This window comes from Triturus cristatus, chromosome 11 (assembly GCF_964204655.1).
Source record: "Triturus cristatus chromosome 11, aTriCri1.1, whole genome shotgun sequence".
NCBI classification, from domain to species: domain Eukaryota; kingdom Metazoa; phylum Chordata; class Amphibia; order Caudata; family Salamandridae; genus Triturus; species Triturus cristatus.
In genome coordinates this window covers 313,083,210-313,109,593 of record NC_140594.1, presented here as the reverse complement: position 1 = coordinate 313,109,593, position 26,384 = coordinate 313,083,210, and the positions used below count along the sequence as shown (strand labels likewise).

Below are 26,384 nucleotides of genomic sequence, written 5' to 3'. Positions count from 1 at the left end.
TGCCTGCTTTATCTGTTCCACTGAAACTAATTCCAAAGCATCATCGAATTGAATTCTGCAAGGAGGTAGCCTCTCTATTGGGGGGAAAGCTATTGAGCAAGTCCTATCCCCACAGGGAAGAGGCATTTATTCAGGATACCTCTAGTTCAAAAGAATGACCCTAAAAATATGAGGCCCATTCTGGATCTAAGTTAGCCACCATATGGGTAAGAAAGGAAAAATTCAGCATGTTAGCACTCCATCAAATATTTCCTCACCTAATAAAAAGTGACTGAATGAACACTATCAATTTGCAAGATGCCTATTCTCACATTACAGTTGGGAAAATCACAGCAACTGGTCCGTTAGGATTATGGTGACTTCGTACCAGAAATAAATAAAATGCAGAATCTGAGGAGACTGGCACGTGTTACTTTCCAGAGCATGTAGATACCCCTGTTGCCTTAGTTACCTTTGATTTTGAATGTACATTTGACACAATAAATTGGAATTGTATATTGGCAGAGTTGGACATGGGCTTTAGACCACTTATTTGAATTAGGTAAAACTTTTATATGCTTGACCGATGGAGAGAATGCCACAAAATAATTTCTGAGAGTCAAGTGAGAGAAGAAGATTCGCCAGGGCTGTTCACTTTCACCAATATTTGTCCTATTATGGGAAACAATGGCAAGCAGGTTCAGTACTTTTTTGGCTTTGAGGCATAAAGATAGGAAACCATGCACCCAAAGGAGCATATTTCCAAACTGCATTTTGTAGTACGATTAGTAGTACTGCAATATGCTGTTCACTAACTTGCATGCAAAGGTCTGTGCCTCCTCCTCTCCTTTCTTTTATGTGAGGAAATTCCTGCTATCTTTGGTGTACTTTTTATTAACCCTGGGCGGAGCTGGCATAGTAGGACTACGTGGAGGTCCACTGAGTTGGGGGGAAACTCAGTGGAACCTCTGCTCCACCACCCACAAAAATCCGTTAAGATTATTTTATAATTAAATATTAACACACGTACCTGTCCTGCCGCGTCCCTGGGCTGCTCTCCTCCTCCTCGCCGTCTCTCTCCTACGTGGGGTACATCTTGAGAGAACTGCGCGTGCGCATGCACAGTTCTCGCAAGATGTAAGTGTGTTTTTATTTTATTTTAAAATAATCTTTAACTGTTTTTCAGGGGGGGGGGGCTGGCTAACTCTGCTCCGCTGTGGAGTCGGAGTTTTGCCCTATACCCCGCGTTTCCAGCAAAGCACGGAGTGGGCAAATCTCCTCACACACTGCTGGCAGAGCGGAGTATATAGCCCAGGGTTACTTTTTATTTGGAAATGTGGGAAGGGCGGGGGTGGCTGGCAAATAGAGAATATATTAAAATAAATTGGAGGGGTTTAGAGAGTCATAAGGAGGGGGTTGAGGGTGGACTAATGAGGGACATGCACCCACCCACAAAAGAATAATCCCATTGCTATTCAGAAAGTGCATTTCTGCAGGTTATTTCAGCAAAAAAGGACCCAGAACAATAGTAAATGCACCTCAGCTCAGACCCTGGAGTAAGTAGAGCATCACCCATTGCTACTCACAGGTACGTCCCCCCTTCATATAGAAATTAACTTGCAGTAGCTTTAAAATAAAACCCTATAGGAAATAATGTTAAAATGTATGTTTTTAAGCTTTTTAGAAATATATCTAAATGTATTTTAATGTTAAAACAATTAGATTTAAATTTTAAATACATGTGAATAAAGTATTTTATTATAAACTATTTTTATAATATATGTTAAGTAATTAAATTAATTCTGTACATAACTTGTAATCACTTGTAATACACAAATAAAAACTAACATTTCCCTTTAGGGTTTTTTCCAATTTAAAAAAAAAAAAAATTTACTTCTTTTAATTTACTTGAATTAAATAATTATTTAATAAAAAAATTAAGCTAGTGTTAGAGCATTTTTAATGTGTTCAACATCAAAAATAAATATATATTCAATTGATTTAGATTAGCATTTAACATAAAAATATTTTTACTATTATTTTAAAACTTTAATAAACTGCTAAAAATGTCCCTACACGGAAGATGTCTGTCCCAATTGTGGAGGCATGTGTCCGCAAAGTGTGTGGATTATTAAAATACACTTATAGTAACTTTACTGTCCTATATGTTTTTTCTAACTCAACTCCCTGTTTCGGAGGATGGGCAAATGTAAGTTTACACTTTATAATTACTTTGCACTCAAAAATGATAATGGCTTAACTAGTAAAGTTACTACAGTGTATAAGAGTAACATTACACAAGTCGATTTACTCGCATCTAAAGTTAACTTTGTTAATTGGCCCCACAATATCAGTATATTGACGACACGCTGGTGTGTTTGATGCATTCAAATCATTTTGCAGGCTCTTGAGAATGGGGTGCTGATGGGACTGTTTCAAGTGAAATAAATCCAAACTGTTCCAGATCCGAATGATTATGGAGGCAGAACTGAATGCTATGCCGATATTAGGGATACAATGGAAACTTGTCTCTGATATTTGGGTACTAAATCACTCGAGCGCAGTTTGATCTTAATATGGGGTCAGTGCTGCACATCCTTCGTAGGTCAGTAGAATTTTGAAATAAGCTACCATTGTCCTACATGAGCAGAATTTAATTGGCTAAAATGGTCTTTATCACACTGTGCCTTTGTGTTTTACGGAACTCCATGTGTCCTATGCCGCAGTAGATATTCAAAGAGGTAGACTCACTTGTGAGCTCATTGGAATAATCCGGCAAATTTAACAGGATAAAACTTGATGTCTTGTAACTATCTTGGGAGCTTGGGGCCGGGGGTTTGGAATTCCCAGGTATGCCTCTTTATTATGTGGCCTCATAGCTGCAATGTGCAGTCAGCTGGTTTGGCAAGGAGCTCAGTTGGGAGACCAAGCTTTGGTTCATCAGGGATCCATTCTGAACCTTTTGTCCCCTTTAACAATGCTCTCCTAGATGCTGTCTTGGGAGAGTAGGGAAAAATCAGAAGTTTACAAGTACGAGATCGCACCATCCCACAACAATTTACCCAGCTCTTCCACAAGCATATCTAACCCCTACAAGTTCAGTAGACAAGCCCTTTCTGATTAAGCCTCTCCTGACCCCCTTTACCTACTGTACTCCTGACATGAATCCAAAATAGCAATATGCTTTATGCAGCAACAGGTTTACCTCGGGGTCTGAGGAACTTAGTACCTCTTGGATTATATTTGGGTAGAACAATGCAACTTGGGAGATAGCCAAGGTAATAACAACCCCGCTTGCCTTAAAACATAGCAGTGCCCCTTCAATAAGATGCTGGAGGACAGCATGGAGTGATCAAAGCAACTGTTCAGGGCCAGTGATGCTGTTGACTGCTCTGCAAGCATAAGCAGTTTTCCACGATTTCCTACATGAATGCTGTTTTACAGATTATTTTGTTTATTAGACATACCCCTTGTTGCTCAACTTACCTGTCGAATAAGGCAGGTTAAATCTGTTCACGGTTTCATATAGAACCTGGAGACTGTGAGATGTTAGGATTTCACCTCACCCTCTCTCCTTCTCTGTAAAATATTCTATTTTGATTTTTGTTATGTTGTGTATATCTGTTTTAATGATTGGAGTCTAGAGAAGTGATAAATTAAGTGGATTTAGGTCCTCTTCCTGAGACAGCACCTTGAGCTAGGAAATGTCCTTTCTGGTCATAGCATTTATGCAGCAACACTGACACCTATTATGAGATATTAAACCTTTTGCTAACCCTGCCTGACGTCTTAAGATATTTACAAAAAAAAACCGATAAATATACGATAAAATTGAGCTTGAGAAGTACTCTTCCCACAAGTAATTACCTTGTTCTGTAACAGGTGAGACTGGCACTTGCTTCCATCTTATAGTGGTCATTGAAAAGAATTCAACGTGTGCTGGGTAACATTAATTTTTCAACAAACGTGGAAGGACAATCTGTAAAATGTACTGTTGTACGTGTTTGCTGCTTAAATATTCTGCTTGATTTTATAGTACGAATTCTGTTTCAAGATGTGTCAAGGATACCGAGACGTGCTTCTGACAGTTTCGGGCTGCCTAGGTTGAATATTTATGTGGATCTGGCCTTCTTTTAATTGGCATGATTTTTTATTTAAGCCACCGCCATGCAACCATGTTTTTGTAGCTTTGTATTGTGAAATAGAATAGTGTGAGATGCAGGCCACATGTTTGTGTACCGATGGGGCTTTCTCATCCTTTTGTTTCTCTGTGATAGATAAAAAATATACCACGGCTGTTGTAGGTAACATTTGCACTCCTAAACGCCAAAAACCACATGTAGGACACCAAACTCTTCCCACACACGCCTACCTTGCATGCAAGCTCCAGCTGACAAGAATTAGGCCAAAATGAACACAATAAAGCTCAACACCGCTGGTGCCAGCGCACTGTAAAACACTGTAAAGTTATAATAATGCAGTGCCAACATAAAGGCGATCTCTCACTCATGATTTAAGGTGTAGTATTTGTTTTCACAAAGACAGTGGTTTGATCTGAGCAAATGTTTTAGTTTTGGCGTCTGCTTGTTTGTCAAAATAAAGCAGGATTTTCGAACAACCCTCAAGACTTTGAGAATTTGTTGTAGGTACTTTTTATGGTTAAGTTGTCTGAAATTTAATATTTTTGTTCTAGCTCGTCTTACATTTTGTTCCCTGGACAGTTAGGTTTATGTCTTTCCTCCTTTCAATGATGTGGCGAGTGGTGTCTCTTTTGAATAGTGAGCTTCGGTCCAGTGCTCTCCTATATGGCTGGGTCCATATATGGCAAATTCCTCATAGGTGAATGCTTTCATTGATGAGATGGGTGGTTCCCCTCTGATAATTAAGTGTATGCGAGTGTTTGCTTTCTGTGCTGTCTTCTTCATACATCGTGATTCTTTTCTTGCTTTTAGGCCAGTTGTGTTCAGGATTAGCATTGTTAAGCTTATTCTTGGTCTATGTGCCCAGAGTGTTCAAAGAGGTTTATAATGTAATGTGAGTACACAATTAAGTTGGATGGAGCTGAAATTATCATTTTGTTTTTGTTTTCTCAGATGTGTCGACTTGGACAGCACAAACCGCTTTGCAAGGTGCTACGTGATGGTATCCTGCGAGTAGGGAAGACTGTGGCACAGAAGATCAGTGAGGAGCCAGTCAGCGAGTGGTTCAGCCAGTCTTGGAGCACTGAAGAAACGGACAACTATTCCCGTCTCAAGCTCTATGCACAAGTGTGTCGCCATCACCTTGGTATGTTAGCGTACTAGATCAGGTCATGCTGTTCAATGCCTGATCACCTCAAACTTTTTTGCACAAACCTGTTTCTACAAATGTGTCTAACTTTCTCAAAGAAAAACAGAATCCATCTTATAGTTTTTTTATTTCTTGTTAGAATTTTGCTGTCACCATCTCTCATACACTTTTAACTTTATCATAATGTATATATTGTATGTACTTTATTATCACGTGTTTCTGTCTCAGCCAAATTGACAACTTTTATGTATCCCTTAAGTTCCTTTTTTATATTCCCATCCATATGTAAATTATCTGATGGGGACACAACTGATTTCGAACAAATATTCCATATTTAGTTGATACGGTTTGCTCTGGGGCAGGAATGTTCAACATCCTTCTAGAAGGGCTGGATCCATGGCAAATTGTCAGGAGCAGTCACTATGTGAATGTATTCCATTTAAGATCATGTGCAATTTTTTTTTGGGAGGCGAGCAGTAAACTTAAGGCATGAATCCGTATCTGAATAGGAGAGTATTACATTTTGTCACCCTAGAATGTCTTTTTCATTTTAATCAAAATGTTTAGCCTGCAAAATACAAAGTACCTATGTAAAGGCTGCTCCAGGAATAAGACTGGGTGAGAGCTTTTCAGAGCAAGCAACTAAATCTTTTGCACACCCTTCCAATGTATTCATTTGAAAATGCAACAAGATCATCGATTGATGACCTTTTAATTTATTTCTCCTAACAGGTAGTGTTCTGATACAACTGACTTTTGATTGGATGTAGTAATTGTCTATTTTGAGAGAATACGTTTTTTTATCTCGTTGACAAAACGCCAACATGAGATTTACATTTCTAGTGGGAATACAAATATTTCCCTGCTCTCTTAAATGGAAAGATCTGATTCCTTCTCTGGATATAGTCTTCGAATGAGTAAATCCACCTCCTTCAATAGTGTTTCTTAAATCGTTTTTTTGTTTGTCCTTCTTGATGAAATTTTTAGTAAAACTTAAGACCGAATTCCCTCCTGTTTAATCCCTTTTGATCTTCAGCCGACATACCCCTCCAACACTCCCAGTATCATTAAAGTGTAGTTTAAACACCCCCTCAAAAAAAATACCCAGTTTTTGGCCTGCCCCTTACGCCAAGTAGCCAGCTAATGGTGCGGTTTGTCTCTCTTTCACACTCACTTGATGATCGTGTACTTATCCCTGGCAAGAAAGATAATCTCGAACTGAATTTGTTTTTGTTTGTTTAATTAAAGCGAAATCTCTGTTCATTACTGTCCTTTGGAAAAAAGAGACTGCAAAAAAATTATGTTTCGTCACATGTAGCCAGTGGAAAGATGCAACATGAAGAGTAATTCAGGCACTAATGTTGAAGGTTTTTTTTTCTCAGTTGGTCTTTATTATAATTTTCATAAGTCACTCAAGATATTAAAAAAAAAAAAAAAGAGGGGAACATAAGAAATTCGTCAATATGCTTGGTTCTGCTTCACCAAAACAAATCAAGCCTGTGACAAACAATGGCAAAGTATTCCAATGCTCAGTTAAAGATTCAGTGACTGCAAATGACAGGTCGTTCCTCCCATCCAAGTCCCTCCCCCCAGTACCTTACCCATCTGCAGAGTCAAAATATTACGATGTCGTGCGGAGCATGTGATACTATAAGGCCCATAGACGCACACCACGTGTGGCTTGGAATACAGTTCCCCAGAGTACCATGTGGGGAAAAAGAACGTACGGCCAATACCTTGCTATTGTAATGCTAAAAGGAGAGCTAATTCTCTAAGATCACATGCCAATTCTGATGGCACTGGCACATATACCAACTTACTAGGCCCCCATAAGTGAAACCAAGGAACAGCAAGTCGACCAGAGATGAGCACTTATATTTTTTTTTTTTAGTTCAGCAGAAGCTAGTTTTGCTGGATACATTGTCAATAAGCAAGTATTAAGTTGAGGTCAGAGAGGTCTACCAGGAAGAGGATGAAGTTTCACCCTCATCCCGGGAGATTCTGACGTCATCTTCATTAACGAGAAGCACAGCTGCAATGCCACGACGTGCTCAAAAACCCGATTGGGCCTCATCCAGAACTAATGGTTGCAGAGAAACAGGAATTCTACTCATTGATCACTCACTCTAAAGCTATGGGGCAAGAGTGATGTAGGTTGGAAGTTGGAAAATATCGATGGATCGGATAAGTATTTTTTAAGGAGTGTGACCAGTGGCTTTCTCTAAGAAGGTGAGTCTGCTCATTTTTTAAAAAAAGTTGTTTCTTAGGTTTCTAAGAAAAGGGGCTGCTGGTCCCTCCAAGATTTTATGATTCTTGTGGAACAAGGAGAACCTGATTTGATGGAGGTGATCATAATGAAGGCCATGGCCATGTGAACGCAAGTCAAAAGAACGTAGCAAGAGACACGTTTCATATTCTTGTCTATTAGTCAGGGGCTGTTGGCTTCTCCAAGTAAATGGGGCAGTGAGATCAATGATTTTTTCTTCAAAAAAGTTGAACAGGTCTGAATATGTTGTGGCTTGGCTGAGTGAATGATTTTCTTATAGTCGGCTGAAAGAGTACATTACGTGTTCCTGGTCGCATGATGATAGGACTCGCACCAGAGTTGCTCATCATTTACATCCAAAGTCTGCTCAATCTGCGTTTTTGGAGCACCAAGGTTAATAAGGCTGTGCTGCCTTTTAAATGATTTGTTTTCATGAGGGCAATGCAGTCATTTAAAGTCATTCATTAAAGACAATAACGTTTCCATCTTGGTTGGAGGAAAAGAGTGGGAATAGAAGAGCAATAAATGTGATCTAGTGATGTGTGAGTCCTTCACATGGGGCTCAAAGGAAATGCTAAACACTAGAGAAAGGTGCCCCATCAAAGACAACAGCGCAAGGGAGTCTACTTAAATATTTCCCATGCTTGAAAAGGATGGGTCCCTTTTGTGATCACTCACCTGGGTTAGACTAGTTTTGACTGGTCTAGAGACAGCCTTAACCTTCTTCCTAGTTTTGTTTTCAAAGCATCTCAATCACAGGAAATGTGCGTCACACTCGCTTGCTTTCATTCAGCGCCGTTCATCCATGTATCTGTTCATGTGCCCTTAGTGTTTTTCTTCCGTTGACCACAACCCAAAGCACAGTCAGGGGGTCAGCCCATTTCTGCCATTGGTTCTCTTCCCTGTGAGTAATGGCATTTTGCTCTTGCACTTGTTCACATACACGTAAAAAGTAGTCCACTTAGTGTTTGTTACACCTGGCAGTCCAAATTCTTCTTTCATTTGTGCCTTCATTTTACGTTTTTTTTCATTTATTTTTCTGATTGGCTCTTTTTTCCTTATTTTTTTTGGAAGCACATGCATACCGCTTTCAGAAAGCTGCAATTTTCTTTACAACTTTGACTTTTAATTTCTTTTGTCTGTGAAAGAAAAAAACCACCGAGGCTTGCTAAGGCCAGATCCCTTGGCTTTGCCAGTGCTTGCTACTAGTTGGCTTAGGCACAGGGATTCACCAGTTTCAATGAAGGTTGCTGCTTCAAAGAGGTTAGGTATGTTAAAATCCTCAAACACAAGGGTGTTGTTGATTTGTAGTATGATGAGGGTAACTAGGTCTCCAAAAACTTAGGTAAACACAAGAGCATTAAACTACTGGCCTATATATTGTCAACCTTTTGATGGAGTTTTTGGGGAAGATGTTGATTTTCGGGCGTAGTGTTTTTTCTTCCAGGAAAGGTTTCAAGGTGAGGCCAATTACTGTGTGAGCAGCCCTTCTGATGATTGCTACTTCAGCAGTGCTAAACGATCTGGCAATGTGGGAAAAATTATGGAACAGACATATGTCCAGGATTGAGGAATTGTTAGCCATGCCCCTCTAATAAAGAGGAGATCAAGGCTGCGATGTGTGACGCAGCTGCGAATCTCTAAGGTGTGCTTCATCAAAGAGTGGGCATTGTTAAGCATACATGCCTCGGTACCTGGGACTGAGGGCACGAGGTGGGGAAAGTGGTGCAAGCTTTCAGGGATGTTTAAAGGAAAGATGCTGGCTAACCTAGAAAATCCCACCCAGATGATGGAATCCTTTCAGTTACCTCCCTCTTATTTTTAATCTGGGTTTTTTCCCTGATCACGACACACAAAGTGCCGAATTAGTCTTCTGTGGAATGATGCCCTCGGGTGTGTGGGTGAAGGGACCAGCTTGCTGGTTATTCGGTGTCCGACTGCAGCTTTTGAAACCGTAGACCAGGTGGTCCTAGTAGATAGGGTTCTCGGGCCGACTCTAGGGCGGTGCGATCGGTGCCATGGCACCGGGCGCTGACTTGGGTTGGGGGCACAAGTTTATTGTTCTAAAAACACCTGATGCCGCGCTCCTAGACCCAGCAATACAAATGTCAAGATAACTCATTTGATTAATGTTCTTCCTGGAGAGAAACTGGAGCTTTGCCTAAGAGATGTTGACCCATAGTGCAGAGGGTTAATGTGCCGGCTGCAAAGAGCGTGTCCCATTCAAATAACAAAGTGCATATAATATAAATTGGTCAATGGGTTACTTCTTTTGTCAGAGAGATCCTTTTGTTATTTGCAGTTTATAATTTAAAATCCTTATGTATCAACAGTCAGCAAAGGGCTGCATGCAACATGCAAGGAATGTATTAGAGCTATGTGTTTTTTTGCCAAATCTTTTGTTATCCTATTATTGCAAGAAGGGTTCATTTAGGTAGAAATCAATTCTTATTATTAAAGAAAACCCCTAACAATGGTGTTACATTTTAAATTCTGAATTTGCGTTTTTCCAGACCAAGGACTCTTAAAGTATACTGCCTACCACCATGGGTGACAAGTGACTCCTGCACCTTGTAGGCCTCTGTCTTATGTACTATTTCCTATGCACTCATTTACACATGTATGATTGTCTCTGTGCAATGTGTGTGTGATGTAAAATGACACCTTAAACTGGTATGATTGGCGATATAAAACTAAATTAATGTAAGTGACAGTGGTTATGGAGAATTGAGGGGCACTGTCAAATGGTGGTAGTGAGGGATTCTGTGGCGGAGGTGGTCATTGGGGGACACCAACAAACATTGTCGCACAGGGCGCCACCATTGCTAAAGCCGGCCCGGAGGGTACTAGTGTTATACACCGTCGACCCTAAGTCCTTTCTGGTTTCAATAGGTTTCCATGGATTCTTTTCTTCTAAAATGTCCTTTCCACTAAGTTGTGTCCACAGAGGCGGCTCCCCTTTCTTCTGTTTATTATCAGCCTCACCCTTGTTAAGAAATGCTGGCTTGGATGCAGTTGTACAGAGTGCACCCAGTTTTTCATTAAATTCTCCTGTTTTGGTGTGAACCCACAAAGAACCCTGAGCAACATTGGAACATGGATGGACAGGAACGGACTTCAGCTCAATGACTCTTATACTGGAGTTTCTCTTTTTGGTGCTCAAGGAAGCTCAAGCATGGCGCCCCTCCCTGTCCCAGAAGTCCTCGGGCACAAAATGTTACCCAGCCTAAGGTGGCGCATCTCGGGTTGTGTCTTTGATGCCGCTGTCTCTCTTCATACTCCGCTCGGCTGAGGGATGGGCCGCAGCTTCCGCGACTGCCTCAGCTGGACCCCACCCTCCCCGTGCCTCCTCTGCGCAGAGCCCTGGGGGCAGCGCAGGAGCGAGCTCCGGCGTAGATGGACAGGCCCCTGTCTGCACGCTGAAGATCTCCCGCTGCCCCTTCTCACCGCCTTCACAGGGCACACAAGGCCAGTGTCCGTCTCAGCCTGGGTTTTACTAAATGAGATCAAGTTACTCCTGGCAGCCGACTTCTCCGTGGGCTCCCAGAATGGGACTGAGTTTTCATCAAACTGGGCTACTGGGTGACTAACCCATAATCAGTCTGCCACCCCTGCTTTTAACCTCCTGCTTTACATACCACCGTGGCCGTTACAGACCAAAGCGGAAACCTACGCTGCATTTCTGGAGTAAAGCTAAAGTCCAAGGAAGGGAGAGGGCCGATCCTCCGGATTTTCGTGCGGGTCTTGTTTGGGGCGTCGCGCACACTCCCCGATTGTAGCGGAGCCTTCTTGGACCTGGGTAAAGCCGGGGCCACAAGACACGTTGTCGTAGCGGACGCAATACAGTCGTTTAAGTCTTGTATAGATTTGCGCTCTTTGTGTACTGCACACTGTCATTCAGTGGTGTGAAGATGAATTATTTTTGTGCATTAGACGACCAACTTTGGAAGGTGGTATAGTATATGTGAATTTGGTGATTTTGGCGGGCACTTCAGAATGTTCCTTGATAGCGCTGCATTTGCAGATTTCATTGATCAGACGCGTTTCAAAGGTAGGATTCGTTTTCGTGTTTTGGGGATCAGTAGCAAGATCTTAGAGACTTGCTGCACGTTGGCACACTTTTGGTGCTCTATAACGCAGTCACTGATCTTGCAAAATGCCATCCACCATCGGGTGAGTGGTGGTGAAAGATGGAACAGCAGTCTAGAGATGGACACAGCCCCGCCAGTGACCTCAGATTGCTTGAAAACTTATTTTTGCAGGACTGTTATGACTTGCACCACTAGATGGCAGAAGTATACAACACATGTGGCTTTGTAAACGCTATATCTGAAAGAAACACGTTAGTTAGATTCCTCACCTTAGAATATCCCCAGGCGTCAGACTGGATCCGGAAGATTTTTCGTCAGCAATACCCCTTGCGCGTCGCTAGGCGTCGTCTGCGGCTCCGCGTCCGTCGTCGGCGTCGTGCGCCGGGATGACGTCGTCGGAGTACTTAGACGCCGCCCTCGCGCGCTGACGTCAGTTCTTCTTTTTTCCGCGCCAGTAAGCGCAGATCCGGGAGAGCTACCCCTTTTAGTCTTTTTTGACTAAATCTTTTTGATCATTTTTGATCCTTGTCTGTCGACATCTGGTGCCGGTAGGATGCCTGGGTTCAAGGCTTGCGAAGATTGTCATCGACTGATGTCGGTGACCGATCACCACCGCCGGTGCCTCTACTGCTTAGGCCTCGACCACGATGCGGAGTCGTGCAACGACTGTCAGGCCCTGACTTCGAAGGCTAGGCGGGAGCGGTCCCGCAAGCTTCTCGAGCTTCGCCACTCGGCTCCGCGTCGTGCGCGATCCCGGTCCAGGAGGAGGTCCAAGGATCGCTCGCGGAGCCCTAGCCGACGCCACCATCGATCGTCGGGCTCCAAGTCGTCGGGTAAGTCCAAACACTCTAAGAAGTCCAAGCGGCGACATCGCTCTTCGGACTCCCCTCGCCGGTCGCGCGACTCGGCCGAGGGTCCAAGTGGTTCCACCCCCGCGGCTCCGGTGGAGCCGCAGGTGCCGCGTCCGCCCCCATACCTTACGGTCCCTGGGGCTGACGCGGCGCCGGCGGAGATCAGTGCCTTCCTCTCGGCCATGAGGAGCCTGGCCCCGCCGTCGACGCCCGCTGGCGCGCCTTCGGGCCCCGCGGACTCGACTGGGCGACCTCGCGTGCCGGCGGCTCCGGCCCCGTCGACGACTCCGGTCTCGACGCCGCAGGTCCCCGCGGGGCCCTTGCCTGGGCCCCAGTCGACGCCGGTTGACCTTGTCACTCCTCCACCGGCGCCGACGCCTGAACCACCGACGCCGTCACCGGCGCCGCCGACGCCTGTGACGCCGACGCCCCAGTTTAGCCCTCATCCGGACCCGACGCCGGCGCGGCGTCCGCCGACGCCGCATCCGACGCCGCTTGAGACCTACCATCTCTACAGTCCGGTTCCGATCATTCCTCCTGTCTATCAGGAATCGGAAGAAGGGGGCGACTGGGAGGGGTTCGAGGACCCTCTGGCTGTTCAGTCACAGCTTTCTCAGGACTGGGCAGATGAACTGGGGGAGGCCAGCGGGCTGGACACCTCGCCAGACGCTGGTTTCACTTCTCCTCCGACCGTGGCTTCGGAGGAGGGTGCAGCATTTTCTGTGGTGCTGCGCAAGGCGGCTGAGGCCCTTGGGCTCGAGTTGCCTGCCGTGGCTGTGAGGACCAACATCCTCACTGAGGTGCTTCAAACCTCAGCAAGCTCCACTGAGCCTCTGCTGCCGTTCAACGAGGCCCTCACTGACGTTCTGCAGGGCACCTGGTCCAAGCCCTCCACAGTTCCTCCTGTGGATAGGAACGTTGCCAGGCGCCACCGCCCTGCTCCGGGCGACCCCAGTTTCCTGTCCCAACACCCCACCCCCGAGAGTCTGGTTATCCAGGCCTCTACTTCCCAATCCTCCTTCCCGACCGCTCCGCCGGACCGGGATTCCAAGAGACTCGAGCAGTTTGGCAAGAAACTGTTCTCGTCCCTTAGTTTGGGCCTGCGGTCCTTAAATACCGCCTGTCTCTTGGACCGTTATTCCCATTCCCTGTGGGATACGGTGGAGGACGTGCTGCCCCTGTGTCCGGAGGAGGTCCGGACGCGTCTTACCCAGGCTTTGGCCGATGGGAGGGATGCAGCACGGCACGCCATACGATGTGGGCTTGACACCACGGACTCGCTAGGTCGGGCGATTTCCACCACGGTGGCGCTCCGCCGCCACGCCTGGATGCGGTCCACGTCATTTTCCGGGGATGTCCAGAACACCCTCATGGACATGCCCTTTGATGGCACTCGCCTGTTTGGTGAGAAGGCGGACAGTGCGCTGAACCGCTTTAAGGACTCCCGGGCTACGGCCAAGTCCTTGGGCCTCTCGGCTCCGCGTGCGCACACCTCCGCTTTTCGCCCCTTTCGTGGCCAAGGAAGGGGCGCCTCCTCACGTCCGCAAAGCCACCAGCCGCAGACCCAACCTGCGCGCGGTCGCGGACGTGGCTTCCGCCGTGGCGGAAATGGAGGCCGACGTGGTCAGCCCACATCCACCCCGGCAGCATCCGCCTCAAAGCCTTCCTAGTCCGAGCTTTCAGGCCCATACCACGCCAGTGGGCGGCAGAGTTCGCCATCACCTGCTCCACTGGCGGTCCATAACATCGGACAGGTGGGTGCTGCAAATCGTCCGAAGGGGCTACTCCCTCCCCTTCGAGACGACCCCTCCAGCCATGCCACCGCAGCACCACCGTATCTCGGGGGATCATTTGGATCTTCTCCGCGAGGAAGTTTCGGCTCTCTTGGCCAAGGGGGCCGTCGAGCGCGTTCCGAGTCCAGAAGTAGGTCGTGGTTGTTATTCCCACTACTTTCTGGTTCCCAAGAAGGGCAAGGGGGGCCTGCGCCCTATCTTGGACCTCCGGAACGTCAATGCCTTCCTCCGAAAGGAAAGGTTCAAGATGCTTACGTTGGCTCAGGTTTTAGCTGCCCTAGACCCTGGAGACTGGATGGTAGCGTTGGACTTGCAGGACGCATATTTCCATATCCCCGTCCTGCCGGCCCACCGGCGTTACCTGCGGTTCACGGTGGGCCAAGAGCACTTTCAGTTTACCGTGCTCCCCTTCGGCCTCACCAGTGCCCCTCGGGTGTTCACGAAAGTGATGGCGGTGGTCGCAGCTCATCTGCGCAGATCAGGGGTCCCAGTCTTCCCCTATCTCGACGACTGGTTGTTGAAGGCGGGCTCGCCCCAGGCAGTCGTCTCCCACCTCCAGACTACGGCGGATCTCCTGCATTTGCTGGGGTTTTCCATCAACGTGCCGAAGTCACACTTGAGTCCCTCTCAGAAGCTCCTCTTCATCGGAGCGGTTCTCGATTCGGCGCAGTTCCGGGTCCATCCACCGGAACAGCGGGTCCGGGATATACAGGCCCTGATTCCCATCTTTCGGCCTCTATCCCGGGTTTCGGTCAGACTAGTGTTGCGGCTTCTGGGGCTGATGGCCTCCTGCATCCTACTAGTGCATCACGCCAGGCGGCGCATGCGGGCTCTGCAGTGGGACCTGAAGTTTCAGTGGGCCCAGCATCACGGCAACCTGTCCGACCATGTCTTGATCTCGGAGGGCACTGCACAGCAGTTGCAGTGGTGGCTCACGGACCGCGAGTGGGTCAAGGGCAAGAGCCTCTCCCTTCCCCAACCGGAGCATGTCGTAGTGACGGATGCGTCCCTCCTGGGATGGGGTGGCCATATGGGAGAGGCGGAGATCAGAGGCCTCTGGTCTCCGGCGGAGTCTCGTCTCCACATCAACCTGTTGGAGTTGAGAGCGATCCGGCTTGCACTGAAAGCCTTCCTTCCCTCTGTCAGGGGAAGTGTCGTGCAGGTGTTCACGGACAACACCACCGCCATGTGGTACTGCAAGAAACAGGGCGGGGTGGGGTCGTGGACCCTTTGTCAGGAGGCTCTGCGCCTCTGGACATGGCTGGAACACCAGGGCGTCACCCTGGTGGTTCAACATCTGGCGGGCTCTCTGAACGCCAGAGCAGACGAACTCAGCCGCCGGTGCATGATGGATCACGAATGGCGTCTGAACTCCGAAGTGGCGCAAGGTCTCTTTCAGCAGTGGGGAGAGCCTTGGTTAGATCTATTCGCCACCGAAGAGAACGCGCAATGTCAGCAGTTCTGCGCGTTGGAATTTCCAAGGCGGCACTCGCTCGGCGACGCTTTTCGTCACGAGTGGAGTTGCGGTCTGTTGTACGCCTTTCCGCCTATACCACTTCTGCCCAGAGTGCTGAAGAAGATCAGGCGCGACCGGGCCCAAGTCATCTTGGTGGCTCCGGATTGGGCACGAAGATACTGGTATCCCGAGCTACTCAGTCTGTTGACCGATCCCCCGATACGTCTGCCCCTTCGGGAGGATCTTCTGTCGCAGCAGCAGGGGACGGTCCTCCACCCGAACCTGTCCAGCCTCCACCTCCATGCGTGGAGATTGAGCGGCGGCAGTTGATGCCATTTGACTTGCCTCCTGAAGTCTGTGATATCATTCTGGCAGCCAGGCGTCCCTCCACAAAGACGGTATACGCCTGCCGGTGGAACAAATTTGTGGCATGGTGCACAGCAAAGGCTGTGGATCCCCTTTCCGCCCCTCTTTCTGAGGTTCTCCTCTTCCTTCTTTCTCTGGCCCGGCAGGGCTCTGCCCTGGGCACCCTGAAAGGCTATCTTGCTGCCATCTCCGCCTTCTTGCGGCTTCCTGATCAGCCTTCTCTTTTCAAGTCCCCTGTGGTTACACGCTTTCTCAAAGGCATTACACACACGTTCCCTCCTGTCCCTTTTGTAATGCCTCAGTGGGACTTGAATCTGGTTTTGACATTCCTGATGTGCGCTCCCTTCGAGCCTCTTCACAATTGCCCTCTTCGTCTTCTGACTCTTAAGACTGCTTTTCTGGTGGCCATCACCTCGGCTAGACGGGTGAGTGAGCTCCAGGCTTTATCTTCAAAGCCTCCTTTTCTATCTGTTCATCCGGACAAGGTTGTCCTTCGGCCTCGTCCCTCCTGTCTTCCTAAAGTGGTGACTCCATTTCACCTTGGGCAGTCTGTCACCTTGCCCACCTTCTTTCCGCCTCCGCATCCTTCCAAAGAGGAAGAGAGGCTCCACCGTCTGGACCCAAAACGTGCGCTCTCCTTTTATCTGGACCGCACAAAACAGTTCCGGGTGGACGACCAGCTTTTTGTTGGGTACGTGGGCGCTAAGAAGGGGAAAGCTGTGCACAAACGAACCATCTCTCGGTGGGTCGTTTTGTGTATAAAAATCTGCTATTCCTTGGCTAAAAAGGACCCTCCTGTTGGGCTGCGCGCCCATTCTACTCGGGCCACGGCGGCTACTACTGCCTTGGGACGGGGAGTCCCTTTGCAGGACATCTGTCAGGCGGCGACGTGGGCTTCGCTACACACGTTTGCCAGGCATTCTTGCCTTGACAGCCAAGTCCGGAGGGATGGCTTCTTTGGCCGTTCTGTCCTCCAGGACTTTCTGGTGTGATCTTGGTTCGCAGACCCACCACCGGGGATGGTATTGCTTGGGTATCTATTCTAAGGTGAGGAATCTAACTAACGTGTTTCTTTCAGATGAACAAGTTACTAACCTTCGGTAACGATGTATCTGTAAGAAACATTAGTTAGTTAGATTCCTCACCGACCCACCCATCCTCCCCGTTCTGCGAACTGACATCTAGGGTTAAGGTTGTCCTTTCAGGCCCCTAGATTTTATTTTTGGCACCAGTGTCGGTCTTTGCATGGCTCTGCGTTCCTGGCGCGGAAGGCTATGTACAAGAACTGACGTCAGCGCGCGAGGGCGGCGTCTAAGTACTCCGACGACGTCATCCCGGCGCACGACGCCGACGACGGACGCGGAGCCGCAGACGACGCCTAGCGACGCGCAAGGGGTATTGCTGACGAAAAATCTTCCGGATCCAGTCTGACGCCTGGGGATATTCTAAGGTGAGGAATCTAACTAACTAATGTTTCTTACAGATACATCGTTACCGAAGGTTAGTAACTTGTTCTACGGCACCAAACACCATTGTTTTGCAGCGGACTACTCCGTAGAACACATTGTTCACTCATCGATATGTATCCTTCCTACCTAGCTATCTGCTAACACAAATTCCACTTATGCTGTTTGTGTTAATTTTTGTCTGGGTGATGGAAAAGACTGGTCAAAAGATGCATTATTTCCTTTCGTGAGTTGTATTGTAAGTTTACATGGTTAATTTACTTTGACTGTATGTGGATCCTAACAATGCAACCTGTTTACCATGATCGACATCAGACGACTCAATTGTTGAATTATAGGATCTTTGATGTTAGCAGACTTCCTTGTCTCTTTTTGCAAATATGGTCGAAAGACTGCTCCAAATTGTGTCCTGGAGTCCCATAAAATAGAGGTGTAAAATCTTGAGAAAAAGCAACGAACCACTTACTGAATTAGCAGTTGCCTACTTTTAGGAAACCTAAAGATGTCCGTAATTATTTTCCATAGCGACTGTTTGGTTGGTTATGTGCCTTGCTCTCTCGATCACTTAATGAGGGGAGGCTTGGCCTGGTTTGTAGCTCTGGGTAACGTCGTTGTGTACAATCTTCTTCAGTTTACTATTACTGTAAATATAGATCCTGAAAAAAGACAATATATGATAATCTAAGAAGTAGGCAAAACACTTTGCGAAATCAGAACATTTGTTATGTTTAAGGTGTGTGAAATTGCGCACTTTTTCATCAATTTATATATGCAGAAAGAACTAAGTGTGGAAGTATCGGCCTGGCATTTTTCTACACAAGTGTGCTTCTCCTGTTAAAAATATAATAATTTCACACAATGCAGGACACTTGTTTGAGCAGAAAAATGCCTCTCAGCGAGACAGTCTCCCGGACCTAGGGTCTTGTGGATAAAAAGTGACTCAAAATAAAGTACTGCCAAAATTGGAGAAATGACTCGCATGTTGAGTAATACCAAATTCAGGAATATCGCCTCGGCCTAGCAACGCACTCTGTTATTTTCCGATTTTGCAGGGCCTACTTAATGGTTTGTGCCAAGTGTGTGTGCGCATGTATTTATATATATATATGTGTGTGTGTGTGTGTGTGTGTGTGTGTGTGTGTGTGTGTGTGTGTGTGTGTGTGTGTGTGTGTGTCCCTTTCAATAATAAGCTCCTTCCACTCTCCAAGCCCCATGGGTAGGTGGTGCGCTGTGCCGCCAGAGCACGCTGGACTCAATGATAATTTTCAATACCGAAGTGAAGCGCACACTCAGAGGGAATATGCTTGGCAGTTGTAATTTATTTCAGTTATGCGCTTCGACTGTGAACAGTCTTGATCACATACATGGGAGTGTTTTGCTGTGTGAAAGTTCCAAACACTTTCTCAGAGCGGTTTTTTTGCAGCATTTAAGAACTTTGTTTTGGAAACAGGGGAACAGAATTCCACAAACCATATTTAATGTTATTGATTTTAAGGGGAATTTACGCCATTTTGCTTCTTGGTGTGACCCGTTCATGGTAAGTGTGGGTTAACTGTACATAGCCAAGAAGTCAAGTGAATGATTCAATGAAAACGACTCGGGTTCCTGAGATGTTTAAGATGAAGAGGTCTATAGGTGAAATTAACTAGGGCAGAGTACCAATTAATTCTGAAGAATTAAACCAACCCATTCAGTAATAAAATGCAAAACCGACTCAATGGAGGACTTGTTCAGAAACGCGTTTGAAGGTTTTTCAAGAACATGAAATCATCTATGGTAGTTTCACCTGTCAGATGCTCCTATAAAAGCAGATGCAAAGTAGTTGTCCCTGTCCTCCTCAATTAGCATACGTGTAGGGCGTTGTCCAAGTCGACAAGCATTCTTTGTGTCTGCTTTATGATTGGCGGGAATGTTATCTAAAAGCGCGGAAGAGACCGTGTGAGCATCTAGCTATTTCTGGTACATTTCTGAAATATTTATAATGAAGAAGGGAGTCTGTCGTTTTTAAAGTCATCTGTAATGTCTTGATAAGCCAATTTGCAAATAGCAGAATATGGCAGGTCCTGTACCACAGATCAGTGGGACTTAACTACCAAGAGGGAGAGCTAGAATATATATAATTAACGTTCAATCTAGAAGTATACATGCAACTTATTTCAGAATGTTCCCCTCTGGCCGCTTAGCTTATCAATCTGGCATGCTGTAAATAATGTGAGACTATACTAACTGACCATTATTACAATAAAATCAGCAGAAATAAAACCTTGATGGACTGATGAAATATATGCATGTTGTGTGTTTGCTCCATGGGAAGTTTGTAAATGAATAATTCTCTATTGTCTTATGCAGGGCCTTACTTGGCATCTTTGCAAATGGATAACAACTTATTGGAAACGCCAAAAGTTTACTCGTCAACCGCAACAAGCCAGGCTCAGGTTCATTCTGGAACTAGTGATACGACTTCCAGCACCAATTCTGCTTGCCCATTGGGATCCGCAGCACCACCGGTTAATTCCTTTAGCTCCACTCCCAACAGTGGCGGTGCCAACCTCCCAGCTGCCACAAACACAGTGCTTGGATCCTCTGTTCCAGGATCATCGTCATCCTCTTCTGCCACACCCTGCCAGAACCAAATAGGGAGTGTTCCCACATCTGCAGCTTGTAGCGGGCTGGTGGGGACTGTACTAAACGTCACTAGTGCGGGAAGCTCCGCAGACAGGCCACAAGAACACACACCTGCCTCTGGAGTTGACGCCGAGCCAGTACAGAACCCTTCACAACAGCAAGAAGTACAAGAAAAGTAAGTGTTGATGCCAAAATCTGGGTGCCATGTTATGTATTGTACAGAAAATCATGCCAGAGTGGCCATGCGCTCCAAAGGGGTTTTAAAGAGATAGCTTCACTAGATAATTTTCAATATAGTGGGTTGAAACTACTGCTGTCACTCTCACACTCTCCCCCTCACACACACTCCCCCTCACACACACCCCTCACACACTCTTCCCCCTTACACACTGCCTCACACACTCACCCTCACCGCATCAGCAATCCCTTTCACTCCTCAAGCAAATGAGCGACGCGGTTTCCTTCCAAGAAAGGCCATCTTTTAGCCTGACTGTATCAAGCAATAGCCACAAAAAGTCATTATTTTAAATGCAGTGTCACCAAATGTGGTTTTGTCCGCCATCACCCTCCTCTTTAATGAGGTTCCACAATCTGGGCCTTGCTTTACATAATTAGAGACGCGGCAGTGCTTTTAGTGTAGCGTGCCTAGCACCAAAGAATGTCAGTCATAGCAGGCAGTACGCTTCAACATCTGTGAAATGGTGTATGGATTTCTGGGTGCCTGTGTAAGGAACTGGTATTTGTGCAGCGTGCACCTTGTCTGGTGAACGAAGGAATGCTGCAGTGTATTTAATCCAGAGACTTACATTATGATTGACTGTAATAAGGCAAAACCTTCATAGTGTTATGGGGCCTAACATGTAGGAAGGTCCTCCAAACTGACGATCTGTGCCTTTAATTCTGGCGGAACTTTGAGGCTAGGCGCGGTTCTGATCCTCTTGGGGATTTGTTTCCAAATGCTGTGTGCATAGACTGAGGAGGCCTTACACAGAAGTGTTTTGCTTTAAATTAAGATTGTTCTTCATGTTATGTATTCGCATACTACTCGTTCTGCCATGCCTCTCCTGACGTATCCAGGTCATTTGGGTTGTGAAACTGTTCTATGGGTTTGCGTCATATAGATCTGTTTATAGACAGTCTATTACCATCCATTAAGACATAATATTCCTGCAAGGGTGTTGAATGTTGTGCGTCTTAAATTCATGGTAACTCCTTAGATATGACGCACACATCGAATGTTAAAAATCTGTTTCAGATGATAGACTTCTGTTGACTTTCTACTCCCATTTATTGGCATTCCACTACTTAGCCCTGGACTGATGACCATGTAACAATTAGTTGTAAAATGCAGTTGAAGTTTGTTGCAAGTTCTTGTGAAGTTGTGCTGCGGGTTTGTGTGGTAGCAGTTGGTGAGGTTTGAGGTGCACAAGTACAGTTGTGTGCCGGCATATATTTGGGGAAATTAGTCGGTTCCATCGATCAGTCTAAATGTTTTTAGCAGTTTTATGTAAATGTTTTAGTACTAACATAAGTGTCAGATAGCAGTGAGTGTACTTGAGCCTCCTCTTTGCCGTCCAGAGGCTAGAATAGCATGATGTCTCGCAAGCAACTAATCCAAGCCTAAGGACTTGTGTTCCCACCGGCTCATGTCAGGATTGAGTTGTGTTCACTGGTCCCTGAAGAAGTCCCAAATATGGAGTAGGAAATCTAGTGTAACGCCGTGTCTGTATATGTACTGCTGTTACATGCAATACTCGGCGTCTTAGCATGGTAGCGACCTTCCAGTGGTTCTGCAGACCTACATTCCAGTACATCATAATTGTTAGCAAAAGTGATGTTGTACTAATCCGGCAGTTGTAATATAACCTAGCCTTTTTGAATAAATTGCTGAATTCTCATGTCACGGCTGAACAGTTGCCTGGGCACAGGTGAATGCCAATTACCAAACTGCAAATGACTTACATATGTTCTAGGAAAATTAACAGCTCTCCATTGCTTCTAAGAGCGCTGTATTGCTCCTGGTGATACTTAACCTGCTGATTACAACACTCTTCAAGCGGTAGGAGCCACTCATGCTTTGTACCGCACCCCAGGCTTATTGTAATGGACTGGTTAAGCACACCTTGCTTTGGGGTAGTTAATGATACTGGGAATGGAATCTGTTGGCGCGAGTTTGTCCTCTGGGCACTGTAAACCTGTTGGAAACGAAAAGATATTCATCTGGAGTAGGAAGCAGTGGATTAGCTTTCGTAAGGCTCCTGTTCGGGATTTATCACCAAAACATTTTAAGCATTTTCCACAATTTGCTGCGCTACTCTTCAGACTTTTCAATATCCATGATAGTTGATGGAGATCAGAATAAACCTGTAAAGGCGATAGATCTAAAGGGCGGTTGTAGTCCTTCCACCGCTGGCACACACTTTCAATTCCCTTAATAAAGGCTCGTCTAGCTAATTTAACCTCTTGCATAGAAGCTGTCATTAGCTGTAAGGGTTGGTGCACACAGCAGCGCATCACCTTACAGCATGGTATTAATGTGTGCAATTTCATCTGTGCACTAAATCTTTTCAAACTATATAGAACGATACACTACTCCTGCCCTGTTGGCACAGCCTTCAACTACCAGCTGCAGGCACTTTGTTTAATATTGAGCCATATATCCAACAAAAACGTGAAGCCGAGCATGCCTGAAACTCTTGAACTACTTCCCATATTCATCTATTCAACAGAAGGCTCACATTTCAGCTCTCCTTGCGAAAGATACACTTGTGTAGCCACAATTCCTTAATGTTTGCCCTTCTTTGAAGTGCTTGATTCCACATTGGCACTATTCTAACAAGCTCAATCTGCCTTCATGATTGGCAAGAAGAGAGCACACCCCTTAACAGAACGTAAGTGTTTGGCTCTCTTGAAGCCTGCTTTTTCACAACTTCAGACCATACTCGGGATACATTTCCCATTGTTAAATATGCATTCCAGAGTTGTGTAATAATAGTGGTGGGAGGAGTTCAGGTAATTGTTGAGGCCCCTGCCTAGTCAACCAGGTAGTTTCACTTTCACACTCTCCCAGCTCCTTGAAGAGGAATGGATGGGGAAACCTGGTGTTGGACAGACGCCTGCAGAAGCAGTTGCAGCATCGCTCTTTCATCTTACCACAACCTGCATTCTTGTAGTGATCAGAATTTGCACAGAGGGGAAGGGGGCGGTTAGTCCTTGTGTTTATGCCAGATATGGTGCGACTTACTTGACTGAGTCTGGGTTTGACTTTGTGGCCTGAACATGCTACAACCCGTAAAAGTGGATCATCTTGGTAAGAGGTATGACAAATATTGTAGTCTTCCCTTTAAATTCTAACTATGGTCTGCCAAGCCTTTACACGTCATCAGCATGTCAAGTACAACATACATTGTTTAAAGATTGCACTACAACTCCCCCTAGTTGATCAGTACTGCTATACTAACTTTTCCTCTCAACAGTCCCGTGACAAGGTTCCACATAATTGTCATGCGAAGGTAGAGGGGCAGAGCAGAGTCCTGCAGATACCACAAAACCTCAAACTTGGATTTGATTTTCTTTTCTTATATAGCACTTGAATCACCCTCTGAAGGGTATTTCAGCGCTCGGAAGATGCAGCAGAAGTAACAGCAGTGGGCTAATCTGGAAACAGAGCTGTTTTCAAGGCTTTCCTAAATTTCCGATGGTCCGGACATTGCCTTAAGGCGAGGGGGAGTTGATTCCATATGAGTGGGGCTTTGTAAGAGAAAGACTTGCCTCCAGTTCGGGTCTTTTTTATTCTGGGGATCTTGAGTAGGGATTTGGAGCTTGATCGCAGAGTCCGATGGGGGGTGTAGTGGTGGAGCCTCTCCGCCAGGTAGGAGGGCCCATTTCCCCATATTGCTCTGTGAGTTAGGCAACAGATCTTGAACTTCACACGCTGTCGTATGGGCTACCAATGTAGTTGGTGAAGGAGGGGGAGAGATGCTGACCTGTGAGGGGCATTTGAGACTAAGCGAGCGGCAGTATTTTGTATCATCTGTAGGCGGTTTAATGAGGACTCGTTGGCTGCGATCAGTAGGGCATTGCAATAGTCTAGCTTACTCAGTACTAGAGTCTGAGTCAAGGTCTTTCTGATGGAGTCAGGGAGATAGGGAAAAACTCTTCTCAGTAGGCCCAATACGTGGAATCGTGAGCGCACAGTGTGTTTTACATGCTTTTTCATGGTGAGGGTCTGTTCGAGGTGCACTCCCAGGTTCTTCGCTTTAGTAGCGGGGGTTGGGGCATTTCCCAGTTCCGGAGGCCACCAGTGGGGTGTCCACAGAAGTGGGGCGTCTCCGAAGAGCAAGACCTCTGTTTTCCCGGCATTCAGCTGCATTTAGTTTAATCCTCTAAACAGTATGTTCTACATTTCCATTCTTTCATTCTGGCCGCATAACAGGACTTTTTTTTATATATATGTTTAAAAGTTCAGCTTCTGGCAATGAAAAGCTTTACAGGATTACTAGCCCAAACCTGCATTCACCACTGACGTCACGATACATAGATGCTTGCACAGGTGCCCCTGCAACAGGAAATAGAATTTCAACAGTTGGATTGTGTCTGAGAGGCAGTAATGATTTCCTTGGAACTTGAGGAATGAGGAATATTTCATAGATCTTGACAGGTCTTACCAAATCTCTCCCATTATGAAGAGGTTATATTGGCTGCGTGTAACAACGTGTTTGTCTTCTAAATCTCTTTGCATAGCCCATAGTATTGAACATAGTTGTACACCACATTTTTTGACACACAAGTTCTAGCTTGTACGTGTCTATTATTTACTGCGCTCCAGAGACCTTTAAATCCAGGGTTGGCGAATGAACACTTAGAATAGCCAGGGCCAAGGCTCTGGAATAGGCCTCTCTTACAGGGCGGTTCCATGGAGCATCTGTTGACATTGAGTTTAATTTGCTCCTGTCCGTGATCTACTAATAAACAGTTCACATCCTTTAATCTCTAGCGCCAAGCAAAGTTTGTCAATGTTCTCTTCATTAATTCAAATTGGCACAGAAGGGAGAAGGTTCTGTAGCATTCGCTTAATAAAATTGAATGCAAATGCATCATTTAGCTTAAATCTTCACGTTTTAGATTCAACTAGTGTTATTTTTTTCTATTGGGATACAACTCAAGTGAAGACGAGACCCTGTTTCACAGTTCAGAGCAATGCTAAGTTAAATGATTAAACAAAAAATGCATATGTTTTTATTTGAAGTGTTGTGTAATTCTAGCACTGTGTTGGCTGATGAGGCTCGATATTGTCTCAAAATATAATCTGTCTGGGTACACAAGACAATTTTGCCCCTTTTTAAAATAATTATTGTACACTGAGTGGCAGAAAATTGTTGGTCTTTGATAGTCATTTGGGATTTATTAAGGTCCATTCACTAATGACAAGTTTATCTCAGCAAAAAATGTACTGTTGTGGTTGTTCAAGCCTGTGAATTACTAATTGGAGCCATAACCTCCGCCTTCAACCTGGAACCAGGAATTGTTTGAACAAAGTAATTTCACTGGCGTCTTCAGCAAGGGATCCATGAAGGATCAGTCAGAAGTGAAGTAGCGGGACTATGAAAGCGCACACTGGCTCAGGCACCAGTGACGGTTCTTGACTTCACAAACTGAGGACCAGCATTTTTTCAGTAATTTTGTTTTCTAGCCTTTTAACATACATTTGATGCATTTAGTAAACCAGCACCATTGGGCATGTAATTTGAAATAAGCTGTAGTCAAAACTGGAAGATTCACAAGGAATAATTAAATATGTTAATGCTACTGCACAATAAAATTTGGACTGAAGCATGAAGCCTGTGGGTGGAACTAGATCAAAAGAAATTGGATTTATGGCTGGTCTGAGACATAGTTTAGTAGTAACCCTAATCCTCTTTGCTACAAATCGAAGTAACAATTGCAACAATAACTGCACCAATGGAATAGACCGTGTTAATTCATTTGTCTGATGATGGCTTTGGTTGTCCACTCTCAAACTCCTCTGACTTTTCTAAAAGTCTCACATCTTTTCACTCTGTCCCAGGAGATGCCGTTCTTCTCCCTATAGCCATGTTTTGGAATATGTATCTGTTATAAGGCAGGACCCAGTTTATCCAATCAAGAAATAGCGGAGCGTTTTTTTTCCCCAGGACTGTAAATGCATCTCTATTGCAGCTCA

The 26,384-nt window shown here is 45.8% G+C and overlaps 1 protein-coding gene across 2 annotated transcripts in view; it reads left to right on the top strand.

Moving 5' to 3' along the window:
- The window catches only part of MED13L (mediator complex subunit 13L), a 964,037-nt gene that overhangs the window by 818,592 nt on the left and 119,061 nt on the right, over positions 1 to 26,384 (top strand). For both annotated transcript variants that reach the window (XM_085634904.1, XM_085634903.1), the window contains exons 20-21: positions 5,073 to 5,265; positions 19,907 to 20,357. In XM_085634904.1, the coding sequence (XP_085491030.1) occupies positions 5,073 to 5,265; positions 19,907 to 20,357 (644 nt within the window). The remainder of the gene's footprint in view (positions 1 to 5,072; positions 5,266 to 19,906; positions 20,358 to 26,384) is intronic.